General features: G+C 42.0%; 1 protein-coding gene across 3 annotated transcripts in view; it reads right to left on the bottom strand.

Annotated features, from left to right (window-relative positions):
- Window positions 1-792: 792 nt before the first annotated feature.
- The window catches only part of LOC149290061 (kinetochore-associated protein 1-like), a 38,518-nt gene continuing 27,088 nt past the window's right edge, over window positions 793-12,222 (bottom strand). For all 3 annotated transcript variants that reach the window (XM_089490060.1, XM_089490062.1, XM_089490061.1), the window contains exons 46-62: window positions 11,209-11,267; window positions 10,693-10,909; window positions 10,486-10,559; window positions 9,427-9,637; window positions 8,184-8,293; window positions 7,674-7,723; window positions 7,320-7,398; window positions 6,796-6,914; window positions 6,223-6,358; window positions 5,602-5,697; window positions 4,657-4,713; window positions 3,579-3,633; window positions 3,165-3,228; window positions 2,818-2,947; window positions 1,740-1,829; window positions 1,564-1,642; window positions 793-1,134 (exon numbers count right to left, since the gene is read on the bottom strand). In XM_089490060.1, coding sequence (XP_089346186.1) covers window positions 1,088-1,134; window positions 1,564-1,642; window positions 1,740-1,829; window positions 2,818-2,947; window positions 3,165-3,228; window positions 3,579-3,633; window positions 4,657-4,713; window positions 5,602-5,697; window positions 6,223-6,358; window positions 6,796-6,914; window positions 7,320-7,398; window positions 7,674-7,723; window positions 8,184-8,293; window positions 9,427-9,637; window positions 10,486-10,559; window positions 10,693-10,909; window positions 11,209-11,267 — 1,673 coding nt within the window. In that variant the 3' untranslated portion in view covers window positions 793-1,087. The remainder of the gene's footprint in view (window positions 1,135-1,563; window positions 1,643-1,739; window positions 1,830-2,817; window positions 2,948-3,164; window positions 3,229-3,578; window positions 3,634-4,656; window positions 4,714-5,601; window positions 5,698-6,222; window positions 6,359-6,795; window positions 6,915-7,319; window positions 7,399-7,673; window positions 7,724-8,183; window positions 8,294-9,426; window positions 9,638-10,485; window positions 10,560-10,692; window positions 10,910-11,208; window positions 11,268-12,222) is intronic.

The following is a 12,222-nucleotide window of genomic DNA, read 5'->3' as shown; positions in this document are numbered from 1 at the left end:
GAACATATACACATTATAAAAACAACATAGTGGTAATAGTAAGCTACATCTAGCCTATAGATTTAGAAGACATCTGAATTTTGCACTATGTGAAAAGTACATATTTCCTTTGGGCAGGAAAGGTGAAGTCTACCCAATACCGTACCAGCAACCAGGAGGCCTCCTTGAAGAGCATGTATTCCTTTAGGCCACAATCCAGTGCACATTTTGGTATATATGTGGCCTAATTCTAAACACTTACACACAGTAGTATGTTCCACTGGACCTAACGCAGGGGCAACCTGTATGCCTTGAGGTTCTATCTCTGTTGTTGGAAAAAGAGCATGGAGGGCTATCATGAGTCAGAGCCATCTGCAAATATGAATAATTTTGATAGTACAATTCTTAGATTGTAAGCCTGAGGGCAGGGAACCGTCTAACTAAAAGATTGTATGTACAGCACTGTGTAAATTTACAGCGCTATATAAATAAAGGTTAATAATAATAATAATAATAATAATAATAATAATAATAATAATACAAAGAAAGTATGGTAAAAATAATGCACAGATGGTACCTGTTAAAATACTCAAAATGAATCAGGAACTTTCTCAAGTGCTGAAGAAGTGAACATTTTGGGTCCTTTCAACACAGATCGCTCACTGATCCAATGTTGGAACAGTTTTGGATCAGACTCATCAGAGAAAATTACAAACCAAATCATACATAATAGAAGGGCTTCCTTATTCATATTCACGGAGGCTAACAAAGACGTAAGTCATGAATAACTTTTTATGCTATTGGGAGGTAATATCGGAAGGACTAATCTATCAGAAATTGGTTAGATCGTGTGTGGAATGTAGCTTTCCCTGAAAAGTTGTATTGACTGAAAGTCCTTAGAAGGTAAATAAAATATTTATTGAACTCTGGACTTGCCAGCCATTGATGAAGTAACAGAATGATACATTCTTCCGGACTGATATATAGGGATAGTGAAAAATAGGATTTAAAGTACTGGAACGAAGAAAACAAAGATAACTGATCTTCAGAAGTGACTTCAGAGACTTGACAGCATCATCTTTTACAGAGTGAGGGTTCTGGTTGCTTGTTATGTCTGGTTTTCACCCTTAATGTTAATTTCTTGTGGAAGGTAAGCTGTATAATAATAATTTTTTTAAAAAAGATCAAATCAAACACTGCAGTATTACTCAAATGCTCTTTAAGACATGCATACAGACCTAATGCAACCCATCCCACTGGGATCCAGTACATTTTCAGACTGCAGAAAGGAGCCCGGATGGAATGAGTTATCGCCTATTGCTTGCCAGGGGGTCATATGGCCTAAAGGTCTGTTGGAACCTAGGGAACTCCTGCTTCTTCCTCAGCCTTCTTTGCATTCCTCGTCTATTTAAAAAGCACATAAAGTATCCTCTTCCTATTCTTTCAGCTGACAAAGCTTTTAGTACTACTACCTATCTAAACTCATCACATTCATGTGACACAAGCTATATACATCAACAAAGCAGAATTGGGCATTTTCTATCCACCCAACACAAAAGAAAGAAAAAGTCTGTGATCACTCACTTTTCCCTAGGGATTGCATCTTCTCAGCACTGTCTTCATATTTTGCATTTGATCTGTAGTTCAAAATCAAATGCCTAATCTAGAAAGTAACAAAAGAGTTATTTAGGTTAAATCTAGAGATTGTGGGACAACTTTCTCAGATCTTATTTTGCCCAAAGAGATTGAAAGTATCATACCTGTGAAGCAAAGGCAGCTACCTCACCGTGGCTCATGTATTCCTCTACCTGCTGTACAACCGTCTCAAGCTGACATGAGGCCAGGAATCCCTGTCAAAACCCAAAAGAATCAGATCATTTAAACCTTTATTCTTCCGTGTGCATCAAAACAGTAAAAACATTCCATCAATAACACAAAAATACAATATAAATAACATTAAGAGCAAGTTAAAACAAAGGTTTAAAAGTATGCAAAAGATAATACATCCTGGCAGAAAGTGAAGACAGACAAAAGTTGGTGCTAAATGAACTTCTTAAGGGAGATAATTCTGAAAATAGGGGACCATCACTTAGATGCCACCGCCTCACTTGCAGAGGCAACCCAGAAAAAGACCTTGAAGCATTTTGTCAGGTTTGTGACAAAATAGCTGCAATATGTGCACAATGCAGGTACCTCGGTTTTAGGCCACTTTGTCCTGGCTTGATCTAATGAACCCTGCAATATGTAGTTTATGGAGGTACTCAGAAAAATTAACTAGCTAACATCAATTCAGTTGGAAATTCTCAGTCAAAAAAGGGGCAATGACATTGCCTTTGTTTTTGATTGAAGTGACTGACCTAAGTTGGACTTCTAGTGTTAGTATTTCCAGAATTAGCTTAATAAATGAGAGACAGAACTAAAGAACCAACACATTTTATGAATGTTTAGTTAAATTAATGACTAAAATATTTTGAATCAACAAGTAATAAGGGTAGCTTAAAAGGAGGATGGGCTTTGCATCCAGGTGGCGGCTAGACACCACATAAACCTTTATCAGTGTCAGGAAACTAAATTTTGAAACTTGCAAATGTAGAATTCTTGCTGTGATACACGAATATTTAAGGTCCCTTCCACACTACACAATGATAGCATTTAGATTCCACTTACACTACCATGGTTACGTGCTATGGATTCCTAGGATATGCATTTTCATGAGGGATTTAGAATAATCGGATTCTCAGAAGCTTCACCAACTAATTCAAAAAAAGATACCCACTACTTGGAAGAATGAGCAGTTTGATAGAAAAGGACTACACTTGCCAGGGCATATTTACTCACCTGAATCGCTTGAGTTCTTTTCTCAGGCTGCCAAATCAGCAATAGACACCCTAAAGCCAAAGCAGGCAGTTCTAACTGGGCATACTGCTTTGCAGTCCCAATGAGATCAAGATGAATCAGGACAGGACACCTTTTGGGAAGGAGGACATCCAACATTTGTTACCATTCTTTTATAGAGTAACAGAATAACCCCTGTCTTAAATTGCATGAGAGTTAGTTGTACAAGTATATAAAAACATCTGTTTTCCTTAAGGCATTCAAGGTTCTCTTCCTGGAGTTCTACCTCATGTACCTTTCTCAGGAGCAGAACATTACATTTATGCCACAGAAGATGCGTCTTTACTTACATCAACAGTAACCTGAAAGACTCCAAGTATGCTTCCAACTGACTAGGACGTGATGGAGAGGCAGCTTTTAAAACAAAAAACAGACACAACAAAATGGTTTCTTCACAATATATTTTGTTTAGCTTCACAGGTCACTGGTTTTCAGCTAGACAGAGATGGTTGTAGTCTCTCGGTACACAAAAGAGAGAAACTGCTCACCTCTGTGAAGTGTGAATATTGCAATGCCACTGGGCTCAGGCACTACTGGTGTGAAATCCCAACATCCCCACAATGCTGCATTTGACACCCAACCGCCCTATTACTTCAATGGCCTGTGTGAAACATGCACAGCTCTGCCTAAAGCATACCCCAGTTGCACGTGTTAACTTTGTCGTGCAATGAGACACACACACACACAGAAAAAGCAAAACTGACCTGAAAGAAACGGCGTCCAAATGACAGTTTGCCAAGCTCGGCTGAAATTTGGAATCTGTGGAAAGTTCAGATAGATCTTAAAATACTTGAGAATCATATACATGATGGCTAGTGGAATATGAAAACATGGAGAGGGTTTTCCATTGATTGATTCCTCACTCAAGTTAAATCGTCGTCTTCATCATGGCAATGCTACAGTTTTCTAAATATATGTAAAGATTCAGGCTCTATCCACTTCCTTCCTGCAGTCTTACAATCCAGCTAAGATGATAAACTGGTCAATGTTGTCTTACCTCTCCCTCTGCAGCAGCCAAATGGAAAAGATGATTATAGAAACTACTTCTGGGAGAAGAGGAGCCAAATGTCACTCAGCTACAGCCAGGATGATGTTTTTCTCCCCTTCTGAACTTTATAACCTTGTACCCAGCCTTGAAAGGCACTGTTCATATGGTTAAGTACCTGGATTACAGCATCTTTGCCAAATCACAACCAGTGAGGAAGCACTTATAATGGGACTTAAAACTGCAGCAATTGCATGGCTTTATATCTGTTTCAGGATTCATAAGCCGCCTTGGGTCCCGTACTGGGAGAAAAGTGGGAAATCCACGAAATAAATAAAATAAGTCGGTCTAGCCCTCGTAACGAAACACCCCTTGGGTTTCCTGGGTCTAAGAGCCACCAGTTCTGCAAAGTGCAAAAGAAGGGCATGGAAGATTCCTGAGAACTGGCCAGCCCTCTGCCTAAAGTGAATGTTTTTATCCCAGTTTCATATAGCTGATCCCATTTTTATCCTGCCTTCCCAGTAAAGTAATGCCCAGTCTAGCTCAATGTATATAGGTGAAAACACACACAAAACCAATATACGTCATTCATTTTCCAAACCTCCTCTGAAGAAATCTTACCAAGAAACTCTACAATAGGGTTGCCATAAGTTGGAGTTGACTTGAAGACACATGATAACAACAACAAAACAGAGTGATTTGGCTCAGGAAGACAACTTGCATTTCCAAGAAACTGCTGATAAACTGTTTAGAAAGAGCTAATACAGTACTTTCTGGAAGAGAAAACATTTACACACCTGCCATAGTGAATAGATCCCAGCAATCTCCATTAAAACTCTCCTCAGTTGACGGATCTGAAATATAGAAGAGATTTTTAAAAATTGGGAAGGTGCAGCAATAGATGTCTTTCCAAAGCAACATAATTAACTCTTGGCTCAAAGTCTGCAGCCCTTCCTTTAGCTCTTTGCTATTTACTCAGAGTTAATTTAAAAAAATCTTATTATGACAGATCACACTTCCATGATAAATGTACCTCAGAACTGTACACTAGAAACTGGAAGTTCATACTTTAAGATGGATCTGCTAGACCAGTGGTGGCGAACCTATCGCACGCGTGCCAGAAGGGGCACTCAGAGCCCTCTCTGTGGGCACACATGCCACCACCACAGAGGCCCTAGATTTAGGGGAAAAGGGAGGGAAAGGCGTTTCTCTCAAGCTCACTAAACCTACAGACCCTGGCACCTGCTCCGCCAGCAAGGCAGTAGTGTCACAGGGGTGTGTTTGGGGGGGTGCGGGCATGTTCTCCATGCACCACCCCATCCAGGAAAAGGAGAGAGGGGGTGCACAAGATGGCAGCTGCTGGCAAGCAGTGCCAAGGAAGAGGTGGGGTTGCATGAGGGATGGAGCCACTAAATGAGCCTCTCTCGGCAGCATGGCTCACGGCAGTTGGGTGAGAGAAGGGAGTGTGGGCATTTCATTTGTCAAGAAGAGAGGGGGAGCATGCGCTGTCACCCGGTGCAGGAACGCCACTGAGTTTGGGCACTCGGCCTCTAAAAGGTTCGCCATCCCTGTGCTAGACACACCAGCAAAAAGGAGGATGAGTGAGGACCTTTCCCCTTTGCACATTGTTTTAATAGAGATGCTCTTGCATTTGCTACAGATACAAACGCATCCATCCTTCTACAGAAGTGCAGATGACAGACAAATCTTACCCACCCAAGGAAGAAAAAAAAAATCCTTACCATTTTGAAACTCATCAGTTTCTGCAACAAACCATTCCAAAGGAGAGAGTCGTGCACTTTGTATTCTAAACTAAGCTCTGTCATCAGTTTCACTGCCTGAAAAAACCAAATAATTTTATTAACACAACATTAAGACATTGCTCCCAAATAAAGCTAACCAACGGACAAGAGTTTTCCTATTGCTCAGTATTTAGGGCTAATGCAATTTTAGTCTCAACTAGAACAGACTGAAATAAATGGGATTCACATAAGTGGTGGCTAAGAAGTCCCATCTATTTCAGTGGGGCTACTCTGGGAAGGATTCAAATAGGATTTAGCTCTTAGAAACCTAAAATTGAGTTTATACTGTTTTAAATACCAGGTTTTTTTATTACTCTGTCAGAACAGTATGTTTTCTGTGGACTTGATAGTCTTGTTATCATGCATTAGAAGGAATGGGGGGAAATAACAATGAGTTAGAATCAGGAGTCCCCAAAAAGTGATGCTTATGAAGATGCTTCTCAGCTAACTCCTTCCTGTCTTAAAGGCTACTGTAAGTAGGAGAACAGGCACTGTTTTAACTTATGCTTCATTCATGGCTTGTCTTCCCCACTCCCAACATCTAACCCCCAGCAATTTTACCATGGGTTTTTGGCTATGGTTTTTCCACAATCCTTTGATCATTCCCTCTTTGGGCGTGCTATGAAACGATTCATAGGTGTATGGAATATTCAGGACTTCAAACTCAGCAAGGTAAATTAAGCACTTCAGGAAATGCCTGTGAAAAATCCAAAAAATAAATTGCGTTTACCAAGGAGGAGGTTAACGTAGCTTGGTTATCCTAAATCTGGCTACTAATACATAAACTGTACAACGTCAGTTTTGCAGAAATAGAAAAAAGAGCATCCTCAATGAAGATGATGAAATGCTGCAAGCTTCTAAAACAGATGGACAGAGTCTGTGAAGCTGGGCACCACTTTTCACGCAAGGCAAATGCTCAAGAGCCACAAACTCAAGGGGTATGGCCAAAGGGCAAGAGTGGAGCTTCACAGCTTTTTTTACAGACTCGAAAAGGAGCCACAGATATATAGCCCTGGTGGTTCAGCCAAGACAGATAGGAATGGTGTATATGAATGGATCCTACATGTCATTTCCCCTCTTTAAACACTGAGGCTATGGACTGTGGATCTTCTTTTGCAATACGTGTCTGCTTACTTCACTTCTTCGATGGGCTTTTTGAAAAGCGATTCAACAGCAGGAGGGTTTGCAAAGTAGAGCAGGCACTTCAGAGCTCGGCTTCTGTGAGCAAAATTCAGCTGGTTTAGTCCAACAGGCTGAAACCGGGGAGGGGGCAATGACAGAAATCTATTATTTTTAAGACAGCAAACCATTAATCAAGACAGTTTAATTCCCCTCATTCATTCCTCATAACATTTAATGGCAGTGAAAAACAAAGATGTGACCCCTGGCACCTTTTAAGAGGCACTATTCTTTCAAAGACAGTTGCTAGTTGAACAAACCTAGGAAAAATACCTTCTTTGGAGTAGGTAGGGAGCTGGGTATGTTTAGCCTACAGAAGAGACAGTTAAGGGGTGTTATGATAGCAGGTTTAAATATGTGAAGGAATATCATATTGAGGAGGGAGTAAGCTTGGTTTCTGTTGCTCTAGAGACTTGCTTACATCTTGGTCTGTATTCTGAAAAGAGACTAAGGAAGTGTGAGTGGATACAGACACTTACAGATACTTCTGACACTGTCCATTCATAAAGGATTCTTAAGCGACTGTCTTCTGGGTGAGCCTGAAGGAGGTATATTATCCTGCAGAAACAAGACAAATATTTGGCTTTTTGTGCACGCTTTGATCAAGGGCACCCTCTTCTTGTTGGCCCATGATTCGTAATCACATTTGGGTATAATAAAGCCTGCTGAGGTCTTTTTTTGTCTCCCCAATTTGTCGAGCAATACATGTGCATATCTTGCTGCAGCGACAAAGTGACTGTGGGCCCATGACCTCAACATTAGCTATCTGCCTGCATTGTTCAAGCGACTGCTGTCAGACAAGAGAAACCGATCCCAAAACACTCAGGTCTTACCTCTTAAAGTCTTCATCTTCTTGGATGTTTTCAAAGGCTCCTGAAGTTTTCTTTTTTTAAAAAAAAAGTAACAGGGAAGTTTTAAAGGTGTGAGTTTGAGAAACCAACTTTCAGAACAACAATAAGATGCTGGGCCAGAGCGAAATGCAGAGCTTTTGTGACTGGGGCTTTTTGGTTTAGTAATAAGGGTTGAAATAATCCAGTTTGACACCACTTTAACTGCCATGGCTCAATGCTATGGAATTCTCACAATTGTAGTTTGTTGTGGCACCAGAGCAGAGCTCCATGTACTTCAGGGGTGGACAAAATGTGGCCCTGCAGAAGTTGTTGGACTGCAACTCTCATCAGCCCCAGCCAGCACAGAACATGGTGAGGAAGGCTGGGAGTTGCAATCCAACGACACCTGGAGAGCCAACAGCTTCTACCAACAGTGGAGCTGGACAAATATATTACTAGCTGTGACAGCTATACAGAACTTTGGTGACCTTCCTCTTGGAAAGGCAAACTTACGTCCATTGGGAGCTCACTTGGACACAGCCACTTTTCTAACAGCACATTCCATATTTTCTTCAAATCCAAGTCATTAATTGTAGCTATTTCTTTAGCAGCCGCATGGATATCTGTACAGGCATAGAGGCAGAACGTCTCAGAAACATGAGAAAATCCCCTTCTCACCACCTGGATTTGCAGGACCTAGAGATGCCTCTCCCTGCCTTTTGTTAAAACGTGGAGAATTCTGCTCCCTTTCACACTAGTCAAATATAGCACTTTAACTGTCATGGCTGATCCTAGAGAATCCTGGGGTGTGTAGCTTGGTTAGGCACTAGAGTTCTCTGGCTGGGAATTCTTAAGTACTCTTCCCTAAAATGTCCATCCCAGGATTCCACAGGATGAAACCACGGCAGTTAAAATGGAAACATAGTGCTATATTTGTGTAGCACAGAAGGGTTCCAGGTCAGCCACTCATTTCAGGGAAAGAAAACCTATGTTTCATGATGGTCATGGATGCACTTATGCTTGTGAACTAAGGAGCGTGGCCGCATGTCCAGAACTACCACATGGACATATGCTAAACCAATTTTTGAAACTTTCGACATTCAGAGAAATCTTCCCACAAGGACTGCTCTGCTAAGAAACTCAGAAGCAGGGAAAGCTGCAGATTTTTGGAATTTGTACTGTAGGTTGCTAACATTCTGTCTTCACACAGTGACAACTGTGCTCAAAGCAGAATGAGTATGTGTTGTACAGTGTGGATCAGCGATCCCTGTATTTTCATATTACCCCACAAAGTCAGTTATGGTTATCTTCCAGGAGACCATCTCTTCCCAGTTAAGGTCCTTAGGAACTCAAACGTTCCTAGGTAAACCATTTGAAAATTCACTCCTTCACATAAGGAGGCTTGGAGAAGCCATGGGAGAGAGCAATAAAATAAACCTCCAGACAGAAAAACCCAAAAGGCAACTCTTCCAAACTCTCGGCAGCAGTCAACTGCTTTCCTCTCAACATTGCCAGTGGACTTTCTAGGAGCAGTGGTGCTTTGGCTGGGTCCAAAATGTAGAAAAGTTATTGTCTGGACTACAGTTCCCAGAATTCCCCAGCCAGCATGCCTGATGGCCACACTGGCTGGAGGACTCTGGGAACTGCCATTTAACCCCACCTCCAGCTCTGGCAGGACCTTGTCCATCTACGGTTCCTTGGTAACTGGTCAAGGAACTCCATTTTTTGAAGGGGGCAAGAAGAAGCGTGAGCTAACCTGGGTAGTCCCTGCCCATTGGGTTCTGAATCCTTTCAGGAATGCTGTTGTGCTGATAAAGCAAAACAATGAGCTTGGCTGGCTTCCCTAGGAGCTTCCGGTGATCCACCAAGTTCAGTTTGTGGACTATAAGTACCGCCTCTGTAGCTGACCTCCGGTGCTGCATCTGCAGCTTTTTCAGGTATTCTTGGGCCTTCTCCCGAGATTCATCCTGGATGAGAAGAGAAGTCATTTCCCAGCAGAACCTGAGAGGCTCTGTCCACAAGCCAATGGAAAAAGGAAATGAGAATGAAAAGCCAACAAGACTGGTTTGCCAGGAAAAGCTGTCAGTTCAGTTGGAGCATGTCAAGGTGGCTTCTCACACAGATTTAAAGGCACTTATGATGTCTGGCAACATTCACAAACATAGTCCTGTAACTAGGAGCCATGTGTTTCTAAGGCAATGGACAAAGTGCTCTGAGCTCCAGCTGACCTTCTTGTCTTCAGAGACAGACATCACCCATTCGCTATGCATCCCAGCAAACACTACTAGGTGAACACACACAGCTTCCCACTTCACCACTCCCCACTGACATTGGTTTCCTTCTTGGGAGATCCTTTACTTGTAGATGTAATGGCACGACATTTGGACAGATGAACTCTATTGATGCAATGGCTACTAGTGTGGCACTGTGGCACTGAGTGTATCTATTCACATTGTTACACACCATACATGCCTGCAGGATCTCTATCAGTGAGAATGTGGGCAACCAAGCAAGAGTGGTGAAGGGTGTGTTTCACTCTTTCATCCCATGACAATAATAACCCCAAAGTAGTGCTTGACATCTCCCAGGCAAACAAGTGAGAAGCTAAATCTAATCGCTGTCCCTGGTGAGACCAATAATGAAGAATCAAATCTGCTTCTGTTTCGTTGTTGTCCTACCCCTTCACCTTAATAGCTTTTCACCTAGGTTCTGTTTTTTGGTCCCACTGGAATGGAAAAGATTCCTGGGGAAACTGGTGTAATTTAAAACCATACTGTCAACATTTGCAGAAGGCTGGTGATACAAGAGTCAGTACCGTCACAGTTGTATGTGTCAGCCATTTTTCAGCTAAACTGATGCAGGCTTTCAAAGCCTGGACCTTCATGGGCCCTGGAAATGGGAGAAGAAGAAAACGGTGGCAAATACAGAGCACAAGTTCATCCTCAAAAGCTCAAAAGTTCCAGATTAAAACAGATTTAAAACAGGAACACCCCGAGAGAGCAATACATGATCTTCTCCATACCTGCAGGAAGTTCTTGAGCCATCTTATGGGCAAGTGCTGCGGCCCATTCTGGGTTAGCTATAGAAAGCAAATATGTCTGAATGGTCTGCACAGCTTTAGCAGTTTCATTGTCAGCTGCTGGCAAACATTCACGTTTCATTGCATCTAAGATCTTGGGCTTCAGCTTTTGTTGGAACACATAATCAGCTGCAGACATATAGAGCGTATTCAGAGAGACCTTGAAAGAAATACAAAAAAGGTGACAGGGTTTTGCAAGGCCTTTCTGCTGTGTCAACTTTAAGGGCATGAACAAGTGCACACTACAAGAAAATGTTGCAGCATGGAGTGTTGCCTTTTTCCAGGACATTCCGTGCCATTCCTCTTCCAGCTGTTATGCCCTACTAGGCAGTACTCTCAATCAGAAAGAGTTTACTTAAAGCAGAAGGATGCTAGGACTCTGATGAGGTTTCTAGACAAGCAAAAGGTCAGGCTCTGATAAAATATGTTAAACAAGAATAAAAGCATGTTCATCCTTACCTTCATGAGTTTGGAAATCAGAAGCAGTTTTGGGAATGATTCTTCACTTAGCTCTGCAGCTAGAAACAAAGAGAAGCCAAGAATGATATTGTGAAAGAGGATTAAAATGGCAGACCCACGGACTACTGGACTATCACTCCCAGAATCTTTGATCACTGGTGGAAGTTGAGAGCTGAAGTCCAGTGACACATGCAGAGTCAAAGTTGAGAACCACTAGGACAGAATATTAAAGTTGGAATAAGCTGCAAGGATAATTCTAGACCAACCCCAGGACATGCAGGAATACACAACTAAAGCATGCCTGAAAGATGCCCATCCAATCCGTTTTAAACCCTTCAAAGAAAGAGAGTCTGCCACTCAGAGGCAGCCTATTCCACCATCCAACAGCTCTTAAAGTCAATACGTTCTTTGTAAAGTTTAAGTGGAGTGTCTTTTCTTGTAATCTGAACCCAATGGTTCTCATCCTTGTTTTGGGAGCAGCAGGAAAAAAAAGCTGGCTCCAGCTTTTACATGACATCACTTCAGATATGAAAAGATGGCTATCATGGCACCTCTAAGTCTTTTCTTATCTAAGCTAAACATCCCTAGCTCTGTCTGTTGTTCCTCATAAGGCTTGGTTTCCAAACCTTTGACCATCTTGGTCACTTTTCTCTGGACAACTTATAGCTTTCAATGTTCTTTTTGAATTGTAGGGCCCAGAATTGGACACAGGATTCCAGGTAGGGTTTGACCAAGGCAGGACAGAATGACAATGCTACTTCTCTTGAAGTGAACACTATGTTAGAACTGAAGCAGCCTTTGGCTTCTGCATCATACTGCTGTCTCATGTTTAGCTTGTGGCCTACTTAAAGCCTTTTCACATAGAATCATAGAATCGTAGAGTTGGAAGAGACCACTAGGGCCATCCAGTCCAACCCCCTGCCAGGCAGGAAATCCAAATCAAAGCATCCCCATTGACAGATGGCCATCCAGCCTCTGTTTAAAGACCTCCAAGGAAGGAGACTCTATCACCCT

Source organism: Sceloporus occidentalis, unplaced genomic scaffold (genome assembly GCF_023333645.1).
Source record: "Sceloporus occidentalis isolate IW3139 unplaced genomic scaffold, rSceOcc1.0.p SCAF_41, whole genome shotgun sequence".
Taxonomy (NCBI): Eukaryota; Metazoa; Chordata; class Lepidosauria; order Squamata; family Phrynosomatidae; genus Sceloporus; species Sceloporus occidentalis.
This window is presented reverse-complemented; position numbering and strand designations above follow the sequence as displayed.